Genomic DNA, 23,273 nt, shown 5'->3' with positions numbered 1-23,273 from the left:
GGCAAACACTCACAGGTGCTTGAAGTGCTGCCTGTGAAAGTTTTGGGGAGATTTGTGGACATCTTTTTGACTGTGCCTCAGTCAAAGTGGTCAAAGCATGGTGATACCCAGCAAACTTTTGGTTCTATTTATAGTAGTGGGATGTCTATCACAAAAACAGGACTCTCTGAACTACGAGTCCTTCTCTGGGGATCTAGACTCTGCCTTACTCATGCTACATATTCACTGTTTTCCACCGGTATGACATAGTGCCTCGCATCGAGCTCCCCGTCCCAGGCACTCTCACTGTTTTGCTGTTTGCTAGAGATGCCCGGAGTAATTTCTGCCGCTCCCCACAACCTGGCAGCTGGTGCTGCCCACACCAGATGAGGCCCTGATAGCTCAGCGAAGGATGATGCCTCGGAGGCTGCGGAAGCCCAGAGCCTGCTGCGTGCAGACACCCTGAGAGTCTGGCAGCCTCTCCGATGAGCACTGGATTCACCAGCCCCCACACGCTGACGTGCCTGGATTGTGTCGGATGACTCAGTCTCGGCTTTATCGCTAGGGAAGATGTAAGGATAAAAACTCTGCACATTCACTTACAAGAGCACAGTAATAGAGCAGAGCTATGAGAAGATAAAACCCAGAAGGAGCTACTGAGATGCTGCTCGGCCACCATCTGAGTGTTAATTCACTGGCCTCCTTACAGCTCACTCACCCTGCAGAGATCTTGAACAAACTTCTCTCTTTTTCCAGCTGTTGAAGAAGGCCACCAGAGAAGCAATGCTCTTTTTTCAGCCCCATACAGGAGAAGAGGACATCCTACCTACCTCTTGCTCCCTCAGACTGGTTTGGAAGGTATATACGGTGACACACACCACCACATCTAGGCATAAGACATACGCGCTTCTTAACATTTAACCAAGGCTGCCATCCACAGTTTACAGCCTCCTTCAAATATGATATATCACAAGCAACTGTCACTGCACACGATTTCTTTTTAAGGTCTGCACAGAATGTATGTATACCATAGAAACTCAAATACAGCTTAAGCTGTGGAGCCCCTGACCTTTCTTGTTCCCTGCCCCTCTCCCCCAAGGCAATGGACACAGCAGTTTGGGGCCGGGGGAGGTTCTGCTTGGAAAAGCCCTACCTGTACAGCACATTCACACCCAAGGAAAAGCAGAGTCACCAGCGCGTCATGCCCACTGTGCATCGTGGTAAACCGGATTCATATAGAAAGTCAAATTACAATGCATGCAACAACCACCTATGCTGTGTATGCGCAAGAGGGAGTTGGATTTAGCACCTATACAAGTCATGGGGAAAAGCCAGTGATTCAAACCAGTCAGATCACGGACTCCGAGATGAGCTACGGCATGGCCTCTGTTGTCTTTGCCAGTCCCTGCACCACTGCAGATGAGAGGGGCTCTCTCCTCTCCATCTCCTCTCTGTGTCCCCCACCAAGGACTGCTGGTGGCTGCAGTGCCATCCCATTACCTGTGCATGTCACCTCCCTCCACCACCCTTGCGCAGTGCCACCCACCTCGCTCCCCGCAGCGCTTCACCCTCCTCCGACTGCCCTGAGGGGAAGGAATAGAGGCTCCCTGGAAGGAGGAGCTGCAATTCCAGGCTCCAGAGTTATTTCCAAATGAGCTTAAAGCTGGGGATGGTTCCCAGGGGCCTTGAGGGGGAAAACAGGTGGTTTTCAGGGACTTGTTTTTCGGCAGAAGTACACAGAAAGCGGACCCTTCTCACATACACAGAATTTTCAAATTAAAATGAGTTTTCAAAAAATTCCCCAGCCACCTGTAAAGGCAGCCTGTTTTCAGGGCTGGATTTCCTGGGAGCATTGAGGAAAATCAGCAAAAATGACAGAAATGTGTGAGGTGATCAGGAAAGTGCTGGGAGAATATGTGTCACATTTATTAAAGCCAGCAGGTGCTAAGTTCAAAGCAAGGAAAAGGAAAGCCTTCTTCAAGCAACATTCAGTTCAGCTGTGGGAATACTTGCCACAAGATGTTATGGCATACTAAAAGTTTATATGGATTTAAAAAGTGGTGGAATAATTCCTGAAAAAAGAACGCAGCCAGGCTCATTACATGTAGAGATACCAACTCTGATGCGGGAGATCCCCAAGCCAAAAATTGCTGGAGACAGGGAGAGTATTTTGGGAAAGTATCACTACGTGCCCACCTTGAGCTTATAATTTCTTTTGGGCACCTCTGTCATCCGGTGATGGGGTTGGGCTCTGAAGCTAGATGTACCTCTTGTCCTGGTATGCTCCAGCCTTTCCTACACTTTGAGGGAAGGAGACAGCAGGAAGGGAACGACTGGCCTAGGGTGCTGGGCGTCAGAGGGAGATGCTCACCTGCTTCCCATATTCAACCCAATGGTTGTGCCCATCCAGCCAGTACCAGCAGCTTTCCATCCTGCCCATGGAGTGGACGTCAGTGATTGACAGATAGTGCAGAAAGATGACCACAGGCAATAAAAAAGGCAGATCGGTTTCTGGCAGTCCTGAAAGCATTTCCAGTAAGTAAGTCTGCAGCCCTTCAGTGTGCTCTGCAGCACTCCCTGTCCCTTATGTCCTCCTCCAGCCCTTCCTCTTGTGGGTCAAAATCTGCACTAATCAGCAGCCGTGATTAAACCATGACTTTTGGGGGGAGGGGGAACTACTTAGGCTGGGGCTGTATCCTTCCTCGCACCAATATCTGCACATGTCCCTGGGCCTGCTCAGTGGAGGATCCCCTTCTTCCCATCCTCCCCTTCATGCTGCTGTAGCACTGACTGCTTACAATCCACAAAGCACTCCTCACCCCTCTTATGCCCCTGCCTGCAAGCCTTCTCCCAGGACACGCTGCATTGCAACACCAGTCACATCCCACCTGCATTAAACATCAAGCAAACAGATATTTCACCTTTGAAGTTGATCTCATACTGCTGAGAACCTGCTTGAAACTAAAGAGTGCCTTTCTGGTCAGCCTGAAATGCCTTCTCCACTTGTATAGAAGTCACACCAGCAGCACAGTGGTTTGGAGACTAGAAGAAGGAGGGGAATTGTCCATCAGAAAAAAGTTTTGGCTTGAAGGGACCGTAGACCAGCATTTTATTTGCTAACCAGGGGTAATTGCCTACAACTTGGAGCTTCCTAGTACACCCCAGCCCTACCCCACCTCCCACCAGAAGCTGTTTGCTGGACACTGCTCTCTTCTCATCACAGCATGCACAGATGTAGTCTGGTGGGGTGGTGTATGACCCAGAGCCCCGTCCATCTCTGTGGTGCTCGCTGCCTTCTCCTCAGCCCTTCCACACAGGATTGGAGAACAGCACCATGGCTCTCGAAACGGTCACATATTTTGCTATTGTTCCTTCTCAGCACATGGGATAGCTTTCCAGCACTCTCTTCTGCAGTGAGTTGTTAGGATTTCCAAAAGAGAAGAGCACTCTCCTCACAGGTGCACACATAGCATAAAAATTGTTCAATTTTGAAAGGCTCTGGTTTGGCCAAGAAAATAAACAGCGTTCAGACCTCGACCTCACAGGGTCCTGAGTGGTATAAGTAAAATTATGGGAGGCTGCTGAACACATCAAAATGCATGTGCACCATGGGGAGGGACTGAGGCAAGACCCGAGATGTGCGTGAAGGGCACTGCTTGGGAAGGGCAAAAGAACCGGCAACTCCCGAGGGGCGGCTGGCACACAGGCAGGGAGGGGAGAGCTGCTTACTGCCTCTCTGTATCCCTGCTGCTGGTTAGAGTCATCCAGCCACTACCAGCAGTCTTCCGTACTGACCACGGGCAAGTACCAGCGTGTGACACACTGAGAGAAAAGATGTGGAGGTGGAAGGAAAAAGCAAATCAGTGCCTGGTAGGTATGGAAATCAGTAACCTCCATTTTCACCCTTTCCATTCTCTGTGTCCACCTCCTCCTGCCAGTGCAGGCAGGTCATGTCCAAGAAGACACCTCCAGTTTTGCCACCCCTTGCCTCAAGAGGCCCAGAAAGCAGAGTTGTTCTTCACGGTGCTGATGATGAAGGAGGGGAGAGACAGCACACAGCACGACATGTGCGGCTGGACATCTGAGTCATGTCACTTCGTGACAGGTAGAGTGGCCAAGATATAGTGCAACACACAACCCAGCACCCCGCGACCCCCTGCCCACTGCCAGTGCACAGCACACCAGGGCAATCCCAGTGCTGTGTCCAGGGCCCACGCTGGCCATCAAGCTCTCCCTCGGGGCTGGAAGCCAGGCCAGACCTGCTGCCCCCACCTCACAGGCCAATGGTGTTCAACACTAGGGCAGCAAGGATGGACCTGGGGGCTTCCCTTCTCCAGCCACCACAGCCCTCTCTCCGGGGGACCTGGAAAGCTGGATGGGTACCAGCCCAGCACCCCACACCTCTCCTCCAGCTGGCTCCTGCCTCCACCAGATTCATTGTTTGGCCAACAGCAGATTTTTCTTGTCATCTGCATGCTCAGATTTCTCTGGACCATGTCTTGAAAAAAAAAACCACATGAAAGCAGGCAGAAGTAGAGCAGCTATTCAAGAAATGCATAGCTCTACCACAGATCCCACTGCCGCAACACAATGCAGGTGCTAGAAGTCTGCAGCAATTCAAGAAAGACTGAATAAATCCACAGGAGAAGAGAAATCCAATGAGGGCCATTAAATACACATATGTTATCTCAGGCTTAGGAAGTCCCCGAGTTGCATGTCCTGGCAGGGAGGGATGTATCGCTACCTGCTGCTCCTCCTCTTCTCTAGGGATCCAGCCCCTGCTGAAGGCAGGAGCCAGGAGCCAGGTTAGCACACTTTGGCCTGTCCCTGTTCAGCCACTCTTATATAGACAAGCATATGAAAAATGGCTAATGCAGCCATGCAATGCCTTACCTGTGGCCTTACCTGTGTCATCCCCACAGCATGAGGTCATTTTGTCTAGTGCTGCTCCCGCTGGAACTGGCAGCATGAGCAGAGCAGACACACGTCATGTTGTCCACCTGGAAGGCTCCTCTTTTGATCCCATCACACAGTCAGTTTCGAGCTATCACAATCCCACTCCTCCAAAATGGATGTGGGCACTTAAAATAGTACCTACACATGATTTAGGTCTTCTCTTTTTCTTCTTTGAATATCACCCCATCCTTTTTGCTCACAAATATCAGTCACCCAAACAACATCCTTCTCGGCAAACAGCCTCACAGTCGAGCAGCCACCCTAGGGCAATGGAGAACCACAGGCTGTCTCTCATGCAGCTCTCCTCCTACACAGCCTCAGCAAATCCAGGTCTTCTTCGTACTTCCTCTTTCACAACTCCTCCCTTGCTCGTGGTGCCACATGCACCATGACCTACATGTTAGTCTCAAACTATCCTCCTAATATTTTTCCATTTTTTTGTGTGTTGAATACCATTACTTTATTTTTCTAATCTTTCAACTGTACAGGTTTCCAATAGCTCCAGCAATTAAATCACAAAGTTAAACAAAAGAATGGGAAATTTTATATATTTCCCACATTTCATGCTCTGTCAGACACAAACAGCATCTCCCTTACTTCCCCAATTTACACAATTAATTTTCTAGCACGTGCTTTTAAAGATGAACATTCCCTGCGGTGAAGACAGCCACTTCTGCACATCATGGGGCTACATGAGGCATATTCAGGAGAGAAGCTGCACTACAGAGTCAGCAGCACATCACATGTATTAAATAACTTATAAAAAGTAAGTAGTCTACCTCTAAAGTTTATCTCGTATTTCTGTGAATTTTGGAGTGCCTTCCTGATCTGCCTGGAATGACTTCTCCACCTGGACAGAAATGAAGGTTGTGACAGTAGAGGCAGCATCAGAAGCTCCCCTGAGAGTATCAGTGATGCTCCAAGGATTGGCCAGCACTACAGGACTATGGAGAAAGCTTGTGTGCCACCTGACAGGCAGTCCTCACAAAACCCCAAACATTCAAAACAGGACTTCCCCACTAATGGCTGGGGCTTGGAGCTGGGTTTCAGGGGTGCAGTGAGTTTTACCTGCTTCCCGTATTCAATCCACCGCAGGGAATCATCCAGCCAGTACCAGCGGGTTTCCGTGACACCAAATGAGTGAGTGTCAGGAACGATCAGAAGTGCAGAACTGTCTCAAAAAAAGATGAAAAGGAGAAAGAAAAGGGAAAAGGAAAAAGGGAAAAGGGAAATTATCAACTTCTGGCAGGTTGCTTAACAGTAGTCTTGAGAGGGAAACCCAAACTCAGCAGGAATTCCTGGACTGTTGTCATCATTTCACAGCCCAGAAAACTGTCTGTTTTCCAAATCCTTGGGGATGAGAACAAGTCCTGAAAGGTTTTTGGTTTTCTTGTTTGCCTGTGCTTGAACTGAGGCATGCCATTTTCTGCCCTCTGAGTGTGCCAGCCCATGGTATATGCACTGAGCAGACACCTGACCCTGGTTAGTTAGCAATAGTATTATTTGGTTGTTATCGATATTTCACCTGCAGAAGTCAATACTTCTGAGTTTCTCTGGGTTCCCCAACAAAACCTCAGCAGATGTGGGCATAGATCACCTGGCTGCCAAGTCCATGTCCCTCATGCTGCCCACTGCAATGAGCTGCTTCCCGTGATGAGCAACAGCTTTCACAATCATCACAAATTCACAGATCCATTAGAGGACTCTGTGAATTTTTATCTCAGTTGATAGCATTTAGATAGAGGGGAGTCCTGCAAATGGCCTTGCCAGCTGCTATGTAATGAAGCTTTTGCATTACCTATGAGTCTTATTAATTACATTTCAGATCAGAAAACTGCCTAGATGCCACATGTTAACAGGAGCAAGTAGAACAAGAAGTTGAGGGGAAAAAAAGAAAACAAATCCAAAGCTTGATCTGGGAAGGAAAAGAAAAGCTGGTGAGCAGGACACATCATGGAGTTACTCAGATTATCCAGAAATAGCAGCAGCTGGAGGAGGTCCTGATGGGAAAAACGTATTTTTGATAGTGCTGTCACAAAGTTGAGGTTTGGTTAGTATCCTACAGTTTCACGCAGTGAAACTAATCACATCTCAGACTGTACTAGAAATGTAGAGAGTGCATTCCGTTAGCAAGGGATTTGAGTTGCTCAGTGAAGAAAAAAAAAAAACAAACACAAAAAGGGAGGTATTTTTTAAGACATTATGACAGATGTGAGGACTTCCAGTGAAATAAGTTATGTGAAGGGAGAGGTTGTGTAATCGCTACTATGAGGTCAGCTTGTATGAGGATTGAATAGGAAAAAGGATGTGGAAATGATGCTTAGAAGAACCTGCTTCAGCTGAAAGGCAAAATGAAAATCAGCTGGCCTTCAGGACAGAAGAACAGACCACAGCTTGAGATGGATGCCACAGAGTACAGGTAAAAAAATCATGAACTTACAGGAACTTTCAAAAGGAAAACAAACTGAAAGATGCAAGGGGCTATCTGCAAAATGCAGTCAGAAAGAGTCTGCAAGAAGCAAGAGTGAAAGCGTGCACAAAGTGTTAAAGAAAGCAGAGACCAATGTGACTTCTAATGTCTCCTTTGGACTTCGTAAAGGGAAAACCATTTTGAAAAAAAAAAAAAAAAAAATTAAGGAGACCAAAGCTGAAGATACAGCCCAAGAAAAATGATTCAGAGAACACACAGTGAAATAAAGCTTCTCTCTGGGAATGGGTAAAGACACAGCTTCCTCCAGTGGTGGGGATATCATGTGTAGACACTTCCCAAATACTTACAGGTTGAGCACTGGCGCACTGATTAACGGGTCCTCTGACATTACAGTAAAACATCTGGAAGGGAAATCTAAGCTTATTAAGAACAGATGGATAAGAACCAGGTCAGCCTTTCCTATTGCTCCTATTTGTCAGTGTAAAAGTAATCTTGGAAAGACAGTTTGAGTTGTTCTGGGAAACAGTGCCTAGGACTCAACACACCAGACAATAGGCTTCATCAAAAGAAACACAACTGTAAAAGAACAAGAACAAATATAAAAAGTTGTTCCCTCAGCCATAAAAGTCTGATTCCTACAGCTCTGTCTTCTGCAGCCCCTAACTGAGGACCTCTGCCCTCCCCCAAACCCTCAGCCCCCATCATTACCAGAGCTACACAGTGATTCAGAATCATTATTCCCTCGATCCAGAAACGGCCTTGTTAAATAATGCAATTGTTGAGCATGTCATGCCAAGAACAATATCTGTGTTTTCTTCACCTGGCACCCATACAGTGGTCATGCCAGGTTACGGGGCTCAGGTTGATTTTTAGGAGTTTAAATGTTTTGGAAAATAACATGCCATTCAGCATGTTCAATCAAGCATTAAGTTTCTACGGTTTAATCCTCCTGTAATAAATTCTGTCAAAATTGTTTAATATGATTCTTAAAAATGCTGAAAAGTCAAATTTGGCACCAGTAAATTAAAAGAAAGCGTGAAAACTTGCTGAGGTGTTTTTTAATAGAAAGCCTAGAACACGTGCATGAATACGTAACCAACAGCGTTAAAACCAGGAACACTGTGAAGTCCTAAGAGCACTACAAGAAAATCAATTAGAAATGCATTACATTGAAAGGATCACTTGAGCTAAAACCTTTCTACTTGGTGACTCTTGGGGAGGCAGAGCCTCTCAGCAGAGCCCTCTCCCTCTGGTCTTCTGCAGCTGCCACGCTCCCAAAAACCTCCCCATGACAGCGCAGATAAAGTGCTCCCACAGCACCCTTCTAACAGGGAATATGTTCAAAAGGTGGAGAAGCAATTAGCCGAGATACCAACTGATCATTTACTCTCATGTTGAGGGCAGCCTTACTCCCCACCCATGGGCAGAAGGAGATCAGTGAAGGCTCCAGGACAAGCCCACCCTGACACCTGCCCGGCTGGCAGGGAAGGCAGCAAACACCACAGAAATCAGTTTGGCTACTCACGACGTTCCTCAGGTCAGACCTTTTCCATCACCATCTCAGTGACTCTGAAACTGTCAGCCCCATGCGTCTGAGTCAGAAGTCATTTAATCCTTTCTCAACAGGGTAGGGAGCTCTTCAAACACTTTTTTTTTTTAGGGAAAAAAAAATAAATGAAAAGCCCACAGATCAGATCCACACTTAGCGCCTGCCAACAATTGCACGTGTTGCTGCGGGTTTGCAAGTATTTCTCCTCTAAAAGAGTGCTGAGGAATGCTTTCTGCTCAGTACTTTGGAGGCACCCAGGTACTCTAGAGGTAGCAGGAGGTTCAGGTCTGGAAGAAGTTTTAGAGCATTTATAAGACCAAACAAAACTCCCATGAAGAGGTATTCACAGATTAAATTGCTTTTCACTTTTACCAGTGGTTTCTGCTCTCAGTCCCTTGCTGACTGAAATATTCCCAAATCTTTCACCATTCAAAGCCCTGCCTGGGCTAGAGGCTCAGTACCATCTTATGTCAGTCCAAATCTATCCTTCTGCGCCCCCTGCCCCCCCCCCTTTTTATCGGTGTTGGCACAAGCAGAGCTGGGAACGGTTCTTGCTGAACACCATATTTTGGGGTTGGATTTTGTGGGGGTTTTGGCTATGTCAGTTTTCAAGTAGGCGAATTCTCTGCATCCGATCCTCCCCACCCCAGTACAGTCACTAGCAGTGGCATGGGGCAAACGGCAGCAACACACACCTGGAGGTGGGATGCTCCTTTTGGCAGTGACACAAAGTGAGAGTCGCAGAGAGTGCCCCCGAAATAGCACGGGCTCCTCAAGGAGCGCTTCCAGTTCAGATCTGGTACTCCAACACCTACAAAGCCCACAGCAGCTACACCTCAGCAGTCCCACACCTCAGCACGCCATTAGAGCTGCGCATACCCAGACCCCTGCCTGATCTTCTCAATATGACACCCAGAACCTAATTGCTGGAGCCTGCGAGAACTCTCCCTGCAGTCAGAACTAGTTTTGTCTTATTGGAAAATCTCCTTTTCTTCCAAACTCTGCATGTTTGCACCTCTCCTCTCCTCTCTGCCTGTTTTCCTCCTTTTCAACCAACAAAAACCCCCTTTTCAGTGACTGCCTGCCCCTCAGCACATTCTTCCTTGCCTTCGCCTGCCCCGAGGGGGTTGGCAATCACACCCCAAAGCCCACCTTGCTGGAAACAGCTTTCTCCCACACGATGGATAGTTTCTTTTGTCATGGCAGAGAAGAACGGCGGAAGATGGTTTGTACAAGGACATCATTCCACAGAGCATTTTCTCTAATAGCAAAACTCTTCCCAAACCCTCCATGTCCCAGCCCCTGTCCTGCCCAAAGGCTGCACACGCAACTGCCCCCATAAGCTGATGAAGCCATGGAGCAAATTTACGCAATGTTGCAAGGACCAAGGCAGGGTGACAGCTGGAAATGTCCATTATTCAGCCCTTTCCCAGTCCCCTCCCCAGCAGGAAGGGGGGCGACTGGGGGGGGGTGAAGCCTGCCCATGCACAGCACCCATTGGGTGCCACAGCCAGGCAGCAAGTCTGTAAACCAAAAAAGATCTCTATATAATCCCACCTATTTATAAAATTAAGATCTTAAAACAGACTTTCTGTTATTGTTTGTAGAAATAACGCTCAGATTCATGTTTATGCCAAACACAGGATGCAGATCCGTGACAACTGACATCCTAGGCAAACGGCTCTCCAAAATCACCACAGTTTTCCAATGCAGTGGTATTGATAGCACAGGAAAGCAACTGTTCTACACCACTTTCCTTATTGAGAAAGGTGTGTGGCAGATAACTTGCTGCCATTTGCTTTTCTTTTCTTTTTTAATTAAAATACGTCCTATATTCAGGAAAAAGTCCATTTGAGTGACTTTCACTTTTACTTCCTGACTGCATGGAAATCTCTCTGCTCACCTGTGGCTGACAAGATTAGGTCACTAATTTGCAAAGGAACAACCTTTAGGCTCCTGCTAAAGAGGTGGGACATGGAAATGCACTAAATATGGCAGCTCAGGGACTCATCGCAGTCAGCTGCCTTTCTGACATTTTCTAAGGGCACTGATTGTGCCTGAAGATAGCAGGCTTTAGGAAAGCTGATGAGATCCTACACACACCCCTACTCGGTTTCTCCCACTCATGGCATGCACAACCAAACCACTTGTGACTCCTTTGCTGTATTACAACAGCTTATACAGCAAGACTGTTTTAAAATAAACCATTAATTTTTGTTTCCATGCTATCAGTCATCCCAAATGTTATCCCACCATCCACCAAGTTTCAAGTACTATGTCCATCATCCAAGCTTTCCCCCGTCCATCCCAGTCGGAGCACACACCGCTGGGACGCTTCTCAATCACCCAGAGAAGTGCCAGGCAGCAGCAGGGCAGTTCAAAATAGCCACCACCGACTCCAGTCTGCAGGGTGGGAAGGGGGGTGGCCGTGCCAGCGGCCACCCCTCACAAAGCTCCTTTGCCTCTCACCGCTCAGCGCTGCAAACGCTGGCTCTGCAGCCCTGGTGAGACGCTGCCGTGCGCCGTTATTCAGCTCACCGTGGACTTCCTCGCTGTTAATGTCGTGGCACGGTGGGGATCTAACTTCAGCAGCTGCAATATCCCTGCTTCTCTCGACCTAAACCCAGTGGGGACAGACCGAGGACAGGGTGTCACGGAGGTGGGCAGGCTTGACATAGAACAAGGTGAGAAGAGCTGTCAGCAACGCAAGCAGGATACAAAGCAAAGTTCATTGCCAGTATTAATTACAAGGCCTCCAGGATGCAGGAGCTTCCTGCCATTTACTGGAACGACAGGCCATGATTCCTCTCTCGTGCACCATGATGAAGGTACTTTCACTTTTCCTCCTGCCACATTCCCCACCCAGTCTCTCTTTGGCACATCAGCACCATCGCAGGCAAGATCATCCCTAGGTGACTATATCAGTGGATCAAGTTAATCGTATACTCATCAGCGCCGCTTTCAGCAGCAGTAGGTGTCACTGCATCAGGGTACACAAGGCAGGTACATCCCCATCCCAGGGTAAAGGTGGAGGTTAAAGTTTAGCACTCCCTGCTGGCAAAAGAATAGCCCCTACCAAAAAACTATGCCCCAAAATCCTTCAGGGGATTGATATTGGTCCGCTGCATTAGAAAATGTTCCGAAGCTGCTACTAAAATTGAACAAACATTTTAAAATCTGTACTAAAGTGTAATTTATTCAGTGTAAATTCAAAGGAGATTCCGCCATTCATTATAGGATCATACATTGAGCCTCACTGCTGTACTCCAAGATATAGGCAGGGTAAATCTGGTGCTTCTCAAAGATGACAAAGATGGAAGGGTCTGTCGGGTCATCCACGCAGCTGTCGTAAAGTCTGTTTGAATTGCCGGCTCTGGGTGGAGGGCGAAGGTATTCGGGGTCTCCCTGAACAAAGTCTCCAACAAGAACGCGAGCTACAAACATGCTGTAGCGACCACTGCGAGAGGAACAGTAGTCATGAGAATAGCTGGCGTCTCTGGCAAAGTAGCTTCCTAGGGACCAGAAAAAGCCACAGGTAAGACAATACATCAACTGAGGAACAAACATCTGCTATCCGCGCTTTGGCAGCCAGAGATTCAACAACCCCAGGTAGCTCTACACGCATCCTTGCCAGATGTTTCCACGTCGGCTTATTTTAAAGCATCGACAGACTCTAGCCACATTTTGCCATCAACCTCCCAGGCCCACCTCTCCAACAGCTTTGCTGAACAGCAGGTCCCCAAGGCAAAGAGGGGTGTTTTTAGCCCCTCCCGAAATGGGATTGCTGCAGATGCTGCCTGCAGCGATGCAGACGCACGCAGACGAGAGTGCCCTAATGGTGGGAGTGCGGGAGTCAGGGACAGTCAGTTACCTTGCACCCACCCACCAGCCTGGCCAGGGTCTGCAACCCGTGCTGCTACAGCCCCTGAACCCACACTTCGGTGCCTGTACCTCTTCCATACATTGTCCCGTGAGTCCCGCAGATCCTCCAGTCAAAGTTCTGCTCACAGATGGCAGACATGTGGGATGGACTTGTCCCGTGGAACAGGAGCCGCTCATCCACCTGTTTTGATTTATTGAGCTTCTTCATCTGCAGCTTTTGCCTAGGGACCAAAAAAAAAAAAAAAAAGAAAAAAGAAAAAAAAAGAAATGTTATCCTGGTTCAAACGAGGACAATTTCCCAGCTCAAGTCCTCCTACTTTTGGGTCATGGAGGAACAGTGACACTAACCACTCTCAGTGGGGTTACTGCCTGCTTTGCACTTCTGTTGGTACCCTGCTGCACAGCTGGCTCCTTCCAGCAAAACAAAAAGTTCTCAGCATCGCTATGGACTGTGTCACCCACAACTTCATACCACATGAGAGACTAGAGAGACAAACATCTCTTGACTGGGAATTGGTCAGTTCCCAGGTTATATAAATCCTGAATGCATAAATATGTTTATAAAACTGAACTGTATGAAGCCACAGTGAAGACTGTATAATCTCTACCCCTATTTTATCACATAAAAAATCCCCCCTCCCTTTTTTTTTTTAAAAAAAACTATGTGGAAGTGACTAAAACAAAAAGAATAAATTTGAGTTACCACAGCTCAGTCGTGGTGAAGGAAAAGAACTTTCTTTTTTAATAACACTAGCAAGAACCCCCCACACAACCTGTTAGGTTATGCGATAAAAGGCTCATTTCCACACACGCAATAGAGCACAGAGACAACCCCATTAACCCTGTCACAGAGAGAGGAGCCTCAGCCCCGGCCCCTTCCCAGGGCTGCCCCAGGGGAGCCGCAGCCCCAGGGACCAGGGAGGCACCCAGCACCGTGAGCAATGGAAAGGGTCCAGAGCAGCTCACAGACATGAGGAGGGTACTGCCTACCAGAGTATGGGACTTGTTATGGGACACAGGGGAAGAGCATTTGGGGATTGCACAGGACTTATAATGGAATGTTTAACAGAGGAACTGTAGGTGGGAGAAGGGAGGGATCAAGATGGTCTGAGGAGAAACAAATGGGGGAAAATAGATGGATAAGGGGGTAAAAAGGGCTGGTTGCATATAAACAGGCAGCTATCTTGACAGTAGGTTTGTCTGGCCATGCCCTGTGCCTGATCAGCGCAGTCTGCCCTATCTTATTAAATTCCATTTCTAACTCTTACCTGGGTGATGGACTCTCCAGTCTGTGTGTATGCACATGTATGGGGGTCTGGGCGCAGCAACTGGAGTAGGACCTTGGGTCACTGGAGCTGCATGTCCACAGAACCAGAAACTGCAGCAAGTGAGGGGGTGCACGTCAGTGTTTGATCACTAGCCAACATAACACTGGACAGCCAGTGAGGAGGGTAGCTGGCCTGGGAGCCAGGTTTTGGAGAAGTCCTAAGTCTGCGCCAGATGCTCGAGAGACCAGAAGGTCTGAGCTTGCTTACCAGAGGGACCAGGAGGTCCAGGCCAACCCCTGAAGACACCATGAAGTCTACAGAGACCCATTTGCATGTGTGTGTGTCTATGCAGAACATAACTGGAGACGAGAGGACCCAGAGGCCAGCATGTGGGTAGGCTGAGTATCTAAGACCAGCTCCTAGAGGGACCCATACATGTATGTATGTTCCAGTAACAGGCTTTCCTCACGATCAGTCGGAGGAAGGGAACAGGATGAGGCCGTTGGTGCTGTTTATGATTGCTTGAGTGCTGTGCTGTCTGTGTTGGGTTTTGTGGCCAGCTGTGTGTGTATTCATACATTTTGTGTGTGTTTGTGCCTACGTGTGCTGAACCCCCCTGCCAGCCAGACCCGGGCACACAGATATGTGGCAGTCTCACCTCTGCTGGGCTGCTGGATTTGGCAACTCCTAACGCAGACTGTGGAGGACAATAGATCAGGAAATACCAGTCTTCTGCTACCATAAGGATGATGAAATAAAATAGATACGAACCACTGAAAAACTTGCCAAAGTGTTGGGTTCTGGATCCTCTGCAGTTGGTGGATGTAGTAATCTTTCATCGTCTTCTCAAACAGCCTCTTAATTTTTCCATATTCCTGGGAAGTGTAGCTGAGCTGTACCAACTGAAAATTTTAACACCAAAAATAAGGTATTACTGACAGTAACAACTCCCAGTCCTTCCAAAGGACTCATCAATCTCCTCACACCAGAGGAAAAGCCCTGCCATTAAAATCACAAGCTTCTCCTGTTTTTCCAGTTAACCATCCTCTCCCCACCTTCACCCTCACTCCCCATGTGGAAGCACAGGCACTGACTGATGGAAGTGAATACAATCCCACACGAGCTTCCTTTGGTGGACACACCTCCGCATCTAGATTATTTTTACTTTAGAGTAACATAAAGTTGAAATGCACAGCAATATTCAGGCTGGAGAAGAGTGAATATCAGTTTCACCTTAATTTGACGCCCTAGCTCCTTCCCTACAGGGCTAAGCCCTAGTTTTACCGCGGCAAATAACATTTTGCCTCAAATCGTGGGAGCAAATACTACAACACAACCTTAAGATGCAATTCATCCAGTTTATCAGAGGATCGGGTGCCTTGGGAGAGTGCAAAGGACAGGTCAGACCAGTAATAACCAAAAGGGCCTTTCTCTATATACCCACATATACACACACACACAAACACACACACACACACACACACCCTGCATGGTACATGTAGGGGGTCTCAGGGAGCCTCCCAGGAGACATAGGTCTACTCTGAATGTGAAACTGTCAGTCTTGTTTCACTTCATAGTTGCTTATTTTGTAAGACATGTTTAAAAGCTGGGAACATCTCAACTGCCTTGGGTCCTCTTCTGCAGAAAAAGTACAGGGGACAGTTCGCCCTGCCCATTGGAGAGCTGGAAAGACCCACCTTGAACCCGATATCAGGCAGTGCAGATTGGTCCCACTGTGGAGGACAGTCAGAACACGATAGAGTCATGCTTTGGCTGCAGAAAAGAAAAAGGAGCAAGTTAGTCCATGATACTCCTAACAAAATCCCTCTCCCAGAAGATCCAGCCGCTGGCTCTATGACAGACTTTGGATATCCCTGGATTTTTATTTTTGTTTTACTTTCCTGTCCTCATTTTGGCTGGGATAGAGGGTTTTGGGGTTGGGTTTTTTTTTCTAGTAGCTGGTATAGTGTTACGTTTTGGATTCAGTATGAGAATAATGTTGATAACACACTGATGTTTTCAGTTGTTGCTAAGTAGTGTTTAGACTAAGTCAAGACCACGACATTTCCACATAACCATTATCCTTTTCTCCGGTTTAGATTTCCACACACATCCTAGTGGCAGTAATGCATCTCTTGGCAGGTCAAGACCCTGGTAGGAGAGCTTCACATGAGAAGTAACGTGCTCCTAGCCGAGCGGTTTATACAACTGCTCCAGCTAGCCCTCCACACACGTTGCTTGAACCTCTAGGAAACTGGAGCGTTAGCCCTCTCCCTCCACGTGGCCACTCATCTCTAAATCACTGGCCAGACGGGTGGCCTGCCCCTACCCATCCCCAGGACCAAGCCTGTCAGGAGGCTGTGGGTGGACAGTTGTGCCCCGCAGGTACTACTGCACCAGTCAGCGCTCAACAGCTTCCAGCACTAACGCCCTCCTGGCATGCACATTTTAACCCAGGCAAGAGTAGCTCCCAAATGGATGCTAACGCTCCAGTTTGTTTTCGTTTTGAATCAACCCACCCTTGGTTGAACCAACCCTTAAATTGAACCCTTGGCTTCAAATGCACTGTCTGCTGGTTTCTGAAGCAAAGGCAGCTCTTTTTAAAATAAAGCAGTAGCACAGCTAACTTTCACAGCTGACATGCTCAAATTCTATCAAGCTGAACTTCCTTTAAAAAAGCCATAAGATAGAGTATCCCAAATAATTGCCTCCAGTTCACTTCATTTGGAGGGATTTGCTTCTGGGTTTTATTTTATCCTCAGCTTTCCAGGGGATGGTGTCTATCTGCTCCACAGTTCTTGGGACTGGCAGTCCCTTGCTCCTGCTCTGTGCACAGTTTATTTAGTGTTGTTGGGGCATAAATCAAGGAACAAAAATTCCTGGCACAGTTGTGTCAGCCCCATGTGGCCTTGCTCTCACAGAGAGAACAAATCTACTGTAGGGGTCTCTTACAGCTGCCAGAGACTGCCACCAAACACCCCTCCAGCACACTTCACAGAAGCGTTGCATAATTTACAAATACTGTCACAGCAAAATTTGCCATTAAACCAGTCAGCAAAAGGTATCTAAAAATGAATTAGAGGGATCTAAAATTGAATTCTAGACAGGTAGGAGGAACTTCTTAGCAGAAAGGTGCTGACATCTAGAGACATTATTAAATAATGAATGCATATTACCTTCTGTCTTGTTCACCTTGAGAGGACAGAAATTTTGGCAGTCGGGCAACTTTTCTTTGAGTTTCATAGATCAAATTTCTTTGGACCATGTCTTGAAAGACAGAAACAATGACTCAATAATTAGATAATTTATTGTCCAGGGACACACTCTTTTGTGATTAGAAAAAATAAAAAAGGAGGTAGCCTTGAATATCACATCGTGGCACACTTTCTATCACACCCACCCCACTCCGTACTTCAAAAACATTCCCACTTGTGCTGCTTCTGCTGGGAGACCAGCAAGGTTAACCACTTGCTAGCATAGGTTGTGAAATTCAAAGGCAACCAGCCACCAACTGCACCTGCACATGCATTCACATCCAGGCTGTTGGCCAGAGAAAACCACATCTGATGTCAGGCCTACAGCAGGGAAGAGTTTTCAGTATGATGGAGGCCATAAATCTAGCTTTCCCAGCAGTGCGGGATTGTTACATGGTGCTAAGAGGAAAGTCTGCCCTCTCTTCTTGGTCCCTGTAACAATATCACAGAGCACATGCTGTGTGACAAGGCTAATTATCCATTGTTTCCTCCTTTAAACACCACTCTCTCTATTCACGCCAGGAAACAGATTTAAAGCTTGGAAAACTAACAGGAATTTTAAGATGGGTAAATAAATTAGAAACAGAAAAGCATTTCTCATTTTCCTGTTTCTCTCTCTGTGCAACCAGCCCTAAATTTTCCTTTGCTGCCCTGTATGCTTTCTCTCCCCGTAACTAGCTTGAAAGATGTCTACCATGGGCTCACTTCTTCACCATTTGACTTTTCAGTGCTTTTTTTTTTCCTGTCTCATTTCTCCTCTTTAGTTGTATAAGCCCAAATGCATAAGCCAGATACCATGAAGTGTTTACTCTCAGCTCTTCTTCTGAATATACAATATTGTCAGAGATGCTTTTTTGACTAGAGATGCACAAGTCTAGAAGCTCGAGCAGGGCATCTCAAAACTGCAGAGAAACGTACTTGCTGCTCAAGTTCTGCTTGGAGAAAACTTACAGGAGGAAAAAGACCTGTCCAAAGAAATCCCGACATAGGGTGCACACTCTGCATGAAGGAGGCTACCTTAGAGCCAGCTACACTGTGTAATAACTTAAAACAAGGAGATACTTCACCTTCAAAGCTTAACTTATACTTCTGAGAACCAGCCCTGAATAACACAATGCCTTTCTGGTCAGCTCGAAATTCCTTCTCCAGATCTGCAGATGTTACCGTGGCAGAGCAGTGATCTGGATGCTATAGAAAGAGCAAAGAAATTATACCTGTTAGAAACCAGCCTTTGGTTTAGGTGACACTGTGGGGAAATACCACTGTTTCCCCAGGCCCCTAACACGGGTTGCCATTTTGAACTAAGTCTCCAAGGCTTCAAGCATTTTGTTCTTCAGCAACGGAGGGGTACCCCACAGAGAACTGCTGCTTGGAACAGCAGCAACAAAGCAGCCTTCAGCCTGTGTGGTCAGCTTCAGCCAAAAGACATCCGTCATCTCTGGAAAATGCACCCGCTTTCAAAGCCAGTCCTTTGAAAGCTTTCACAGAGTAGCAGTACTGCTTTGAGGGACAATTAATAAGACAAATCCACCAGGGCATCAGAGCAGCACTGCAAGGGCACCCAGTGGTGCATGTGAAACACCCCAGCTGCAGAACAACGTGCCCTAAATAACTCTCCGAAGATGGCTTAACAAAAGCTTTTGACATCAACAGCGGATGGATCTCACCTTTTCCCCATACTCAATCCACTGCCCAGAATCATCGAGCCAATACCAGGCGTACTCCATTTCGGGAGCAGACAGATGAGTCAGAAGACACCACAGCCACAGAAAAGCTGGCCACCACCTGGCTTCTTGCTCGGCCCTAACATCAGAAGAGAAATCCAGATTAAAGTAGGGGTCTTTTCCAAAGCTGTCAAACTATGTGATAACTCTGGTCTGGTCAGAAGTCTGATCACTTCTCAGAAAAGGAGACCCCCCCTCCTGCTGGCAAGTGCAGGTTTGGCCCAGAACCGAGGAACTGAGGTTTGTACATTTATGGGCCATGGTAAGCATCACAGAAATGACCCTGACCTCTCTGGCTTGGACCCAGGTCACTATTTTTCTCTAAAATATATCTTTCTAAAATTCACATTGTAAGAAAATACAATTTGACACAATAAACTCAGCTCATTACGTGAAGGCCAGTGGTGCCACCTGGCTAACAGGAGTAAGACTTGGCTTCTAGGCAGTGTGTGATGAGCTGCAGAAGTCAGGGTAGCTTCAGAAGGCACTGATAGCATCAACCCCCCCTTTAGCGTTCGGGAGAGCAAAGCTGCCACTCGCGGGTACTGTACTGGGTGCAGGTGCCCACGTGCTGGCAGCGGGGGGCTGCAGGGCTGGCCTCCGTGAGAAGAGACCAGGGGTCCCCCATGCCGGGGACAGCCACCTCAACGGAACCCACTGCAGGACACAGCTGAGCCCATCAGCTAAGCTGGTGGCACCTCTGAGAAAGCTGCCCAGCAGTGAGAAGTGAGGAAAAACGTGAGAGAAACAGCCCTGCAGACCCCCAGGTCAGTGAAGAAGGAGGGGGAGGAGGTGCTCCAGGCGCTGGAGCAGAGATTCCCCTGCAGCTCAGAGAAGACCATGGTGAAGCAGATTGTCCCCCTACAACCTGTGGGGGACCGTGGTGAAGCAGATATCCATCCTGCAGCCTGTGGAGGACCCCATGATGCAGGACACGGACATGCCCTGAAGGAAGCTGCAACCCATGGAGAGGAGTCCGTACCAGAGCAGGCTTATCCTGAAGGACTGCAGCCCATGGGAAGGAGCCATGCTGGAATGTGGGAAATTTTTCAGGATGATGGAGTCGCAGAGGGCAATTCTTATGGACTGAGGTCAACACCCATCCCCTTCCCCCCTGCATCACTTGGCAGGGGGGAGGTAGAAGAGTCAGGAATGAAGGAACGAAGTTGAGCTTGGGAAGAAGGGGGGAAGGGGGAAGGTGTTGTTCTAACTTTGGGGTTGGTTTCTTACTGGCCAAATCTATTTTAATTGGCAATAAATTAACTTTCCCCAAGTCAAGTCTGTTTTGCCCATGACAGTAATTGGTAAGTGATCTCCCAGTCTTTATCTCAACCTGTGAGCTTTTCCACCTTATTTTCTCCCCTGTCCTGTTGTGGAGGGGGAGTGAGAGAGTGGCTGGGTGGGCAGCTGGCAGCCAGCCGAGGTCAAATTCCGGGGGGGGGGGGGGGCAGGTAAAAAAAAAAAAAAAAATTGCTTATCAGCAAAGTCTCTGCTCTGCACTCTAACCCCGAAGACACAGCACTTACAAAGAGAAGAAGCTGAAACAGATAGCCACCAATAATTCAAATCCTGTGGATTTTACTTTGCTTGCTGCCTCCTTTTACTGTGCTTCAGCCTCCTTTGAATGTCCCAGTTTGGGACCCAGGCAACGTTTTTCTATGCATCTCATCACTTCGCTGCTCATACAACATTACCCTATTGTGGAGCACATACACGCAGCTGAGAGCTGCCCACCTGCCTGCCGTGGAATTCGCAAGGGTCTGTGGCTGAGCTACTCGGAGCTGCTCGAAGAATTTGAACACAGTATTCAAGCAGAAACTGGAAATGATCATTTATCCAGCTCTGATGCCCTTCACGCTTTGGCAGGGATCATGGGTATTCAGAGCAGGCTAATCAGAGGAAATCATTATAGGAGGAGCTCCCTTATAGAGCTAGTTACAGTACAAAGGTCCATGAACAAAGGCTTGGCAGCTCCTGAACTGCCAAAACAAAGAGCGAGGAAGGACCCGAGTCTCCCTTGCAGCCTTAGCTTGTTCCACTGCTGTCTTCAGACCACGGTTGCTCTTTGTATGCAGTACCACCAGCCAGGCCTATTTCTAGAAAAATGCTCCCAATTCATTTTCTCTCAAATCCCATTGCAGGAGATTCATGAGATCCAGCACTCCTGGGAACTTTCTTTGGATGCAGATGCTCTTTCTCTCCTCTCTGCACAGCAGCGTGCTGCTGCTGCTGCTGCCACCGCAGCAGAAGAATTTTAAGTTTGCGGATACCAAGTGTGGGATTTGAGGGGGTGGAGGGGAAACGGAGAAGAAAGCGGGGGAATGGGGTGGGATGATGTTTCCAGGCAGCCTTTCTCCATTGCTCCCCCCATCCCTGTTCCTTCTCTCCCCGCTCCATAGGTAGATGCTAACCTCTGCTGGCTCCCCTGCCTATACACAGGGCTCTCAGTCTGCCCCAACTCCATCAGCTTTCCAAAATGTCCACTTGTGCCCTACTTTCACTTTCACTTGCCAGCATTTCTGCTCCTTGCAGGGATTTTCCACTCACCAACTAACCCCAACTAGAAAGAAACAGAAGTGAAACACTTAATAAAGCAGACAGAAATATTTCACTGGCAAAACAGGTAGCGTCCTTCAACTTCTGCTGAAGAATTCACTATCTGGTCTTGTGCAACTGAGAGATACCCTGTAAATTTGCTTTTTATATCTCCACAGGAACAGTTTCATACAGAGGAAATTTTATACACAAAAAGCAACCTAATGCCACCTTTGCTCTTACACACTTCTCCCTCACATGGAATAAAGGATGAATTAATGAAGATACAAACACAGCTAACAGTATGACTAACTGCAAGCAGGTATCCTTAAAGCCAAACCCACAAACCATGGAATCCCCAACTTCGTCCGTCTCCCTCCCTCCCTCCCAGGTGCCCCAGGAAAGCTCTTGGAGCCCAGCACAGCCGTCTCCCCAGCTCCCCTACTCACAGTCCTGCCGTCAGGCTGCCCAGCCACCACCCCCGGAGCGGAGGACATCAGCCACGTGCCCGCCAGTCGGACAAGCCCTCTGAACCCTTGCTCCGCGTGGGAAGGGTCCCCTGGGTGCAATAAGATCTTCAGAAATAAAATACGATTGGCCTGTGAGAGCTCCTCGTGAACTCCCAACCGCACGTCCGTACCTCGCTGTGTCTCTCCGCGGGATGTGACGGGTGCCTCGCTGCTAGCCACTGACCCTTAGGAAACGGAGCTGAGTAACGTTTCCTTCTGGTTATTGCACCATACGCACACGCATCTGCCAGGCATGAGTAGACCGGCCAGGCACAGCTGAGGTTTTTGGCAGATGCATCAGTAAAATCGACATCCCTACAAACCGGCATAGGTTACCCCTACTGCTCGGTTCCTGTCATCGTGCACCAGCACTTACCTTGAGCCGATTCCTCCCATCCTTCCACTGGCCAGTAATATTCAGGAGCTTCTCCTTTCAAGATTCCTGTCTGGAGCAGCTTCTGCTGAACATCGTTCTTTGAAAGCCAAAAGCTGGCATTGCCTTGCAAAGCGAACCCCAAATCTCAGTGCAGAAAGTGGGTGCACCTCTCAAGACGCTCTCCGTGTCGGTTATCGCACTCTTTGGGGGGGTTGCAGCACGCAGCGCTGCACGGAGCGATCCAAACCAGTGCAAAACAAGCGCAGAGCCCTGCGGGACAGGCTCGGTCAGCCCACAAATACAAATACAGAGTATTTGTATTCCTTTACCTTGAAGCCTGAGTCTCAGCTGTGTTCTTCCCCACGGAAATCAGAGAAGGGTTAGGAGCTTTCCAGTCTGACCTCCAGCCTTTCAGTCTAAAAGGCTGACAGCGTTTCCCAGCAGAGCTCTGAAGCATAAAGCTTAATGACAGGTCAAGTAGTACTAACTACATAAACTTGTTCAGATACAAACTTTGTTGGTTTTTTTACACAAATTACATTCAGTTGAATTGCCCAGAACATTTTTATTTCCTGATGATCTAGTCAGACCAGATCAGTAGTGGCTGAAAGACATAAATCTCTGTTTTAGTTTCTGGAAAGGCTGTACTCTGAGTGCATTTTATAGACATAGTATTAAAAAAAAAAAACCAAAACACCACAAATGTGATTATGAAGTTGAACTTTGCTTCTTCCCCGTCTGGCCTTTCTTGACTGGCTTTTGACCTCCCATATAGTATCTGGCTCTCATCTCCACAGTTGCACAACTTTT

At 47.8% G+C, this 23,273-nt stretch overlaps 1 protein-coding gene across 3 annotated transcripts; it reads right to left on the bottom strand.

Moving 5' to 3' along the window:
- Positions 1–12,093: 12,093 nt before the first annotated feature.
- Positions 12,094–22,666, bottom strand: LOC128142975 (protein mono-ADP-ribosyltransferase PARP12-like). 3 transcript variants are annotated; one of them, XM_052789758.1, is made up of 9 exons: positions 22,028–22,442; positions 21,455–21,603; positions 18,987–19,122; positions 18,387–18,507; positions 17,242–17,332; positions 15,763–15,838; positions 14,837–14,967; positions 12,867–13,018; positions 12,094–12,427 (listed from the first exon to the last, which is right to left on the bottom strand). In XM_052789758.1, exons 2-9 carry the CDS (start codon positions 21,505–21,507, stop codon positions 12,147–12,149), a joined length of 1,041 nt encoding a protein of 346 aa, XP_052645718.1. In that variant the 5' UTR covers positions 21,508–21,603; positions 22,028–22,442; the 3' UTR covers positions 12,094–12,146. The 3 variants fall into 3 exon arrangements, with proteins under 3 accessions (XP_052645718.1, XP_052645719.1, XP_052645720.1); XM_052789759.1 differs by lacking the exons at positions 21,455–21,603; positions 22,028–22,442 and adding an exon at positions 22,464–22,666; XM_052789760.1 differs by lacking the exon at positions 21,455–21,603 and having other exon boundaries at positions 22,028–22,439.
- Between the last annotated feature and the right edge of the window lie 607 nt (positions 22,667–23,273).

Source organism: Harpia harpyja, chromosome 6 (genome assembly GCF_026419915.1).
Source record: "Harpia harpyja isolate bHarHar1 chromosome 6, bHarHar1 primary haplotype, whole genome shotgun sequence".
NCBI classification, from domain to species: Eukaryota; Metazoa; Chordata; class Aves; order Accipitriformes; family Accipitridae; genus Harpia; species Harpia harpyja.
The sequence above is the reverse complement of the archived record's forward strand: the minus strand, read 5'-3'. Positions and strand labels throughout refer to the sequence as shown.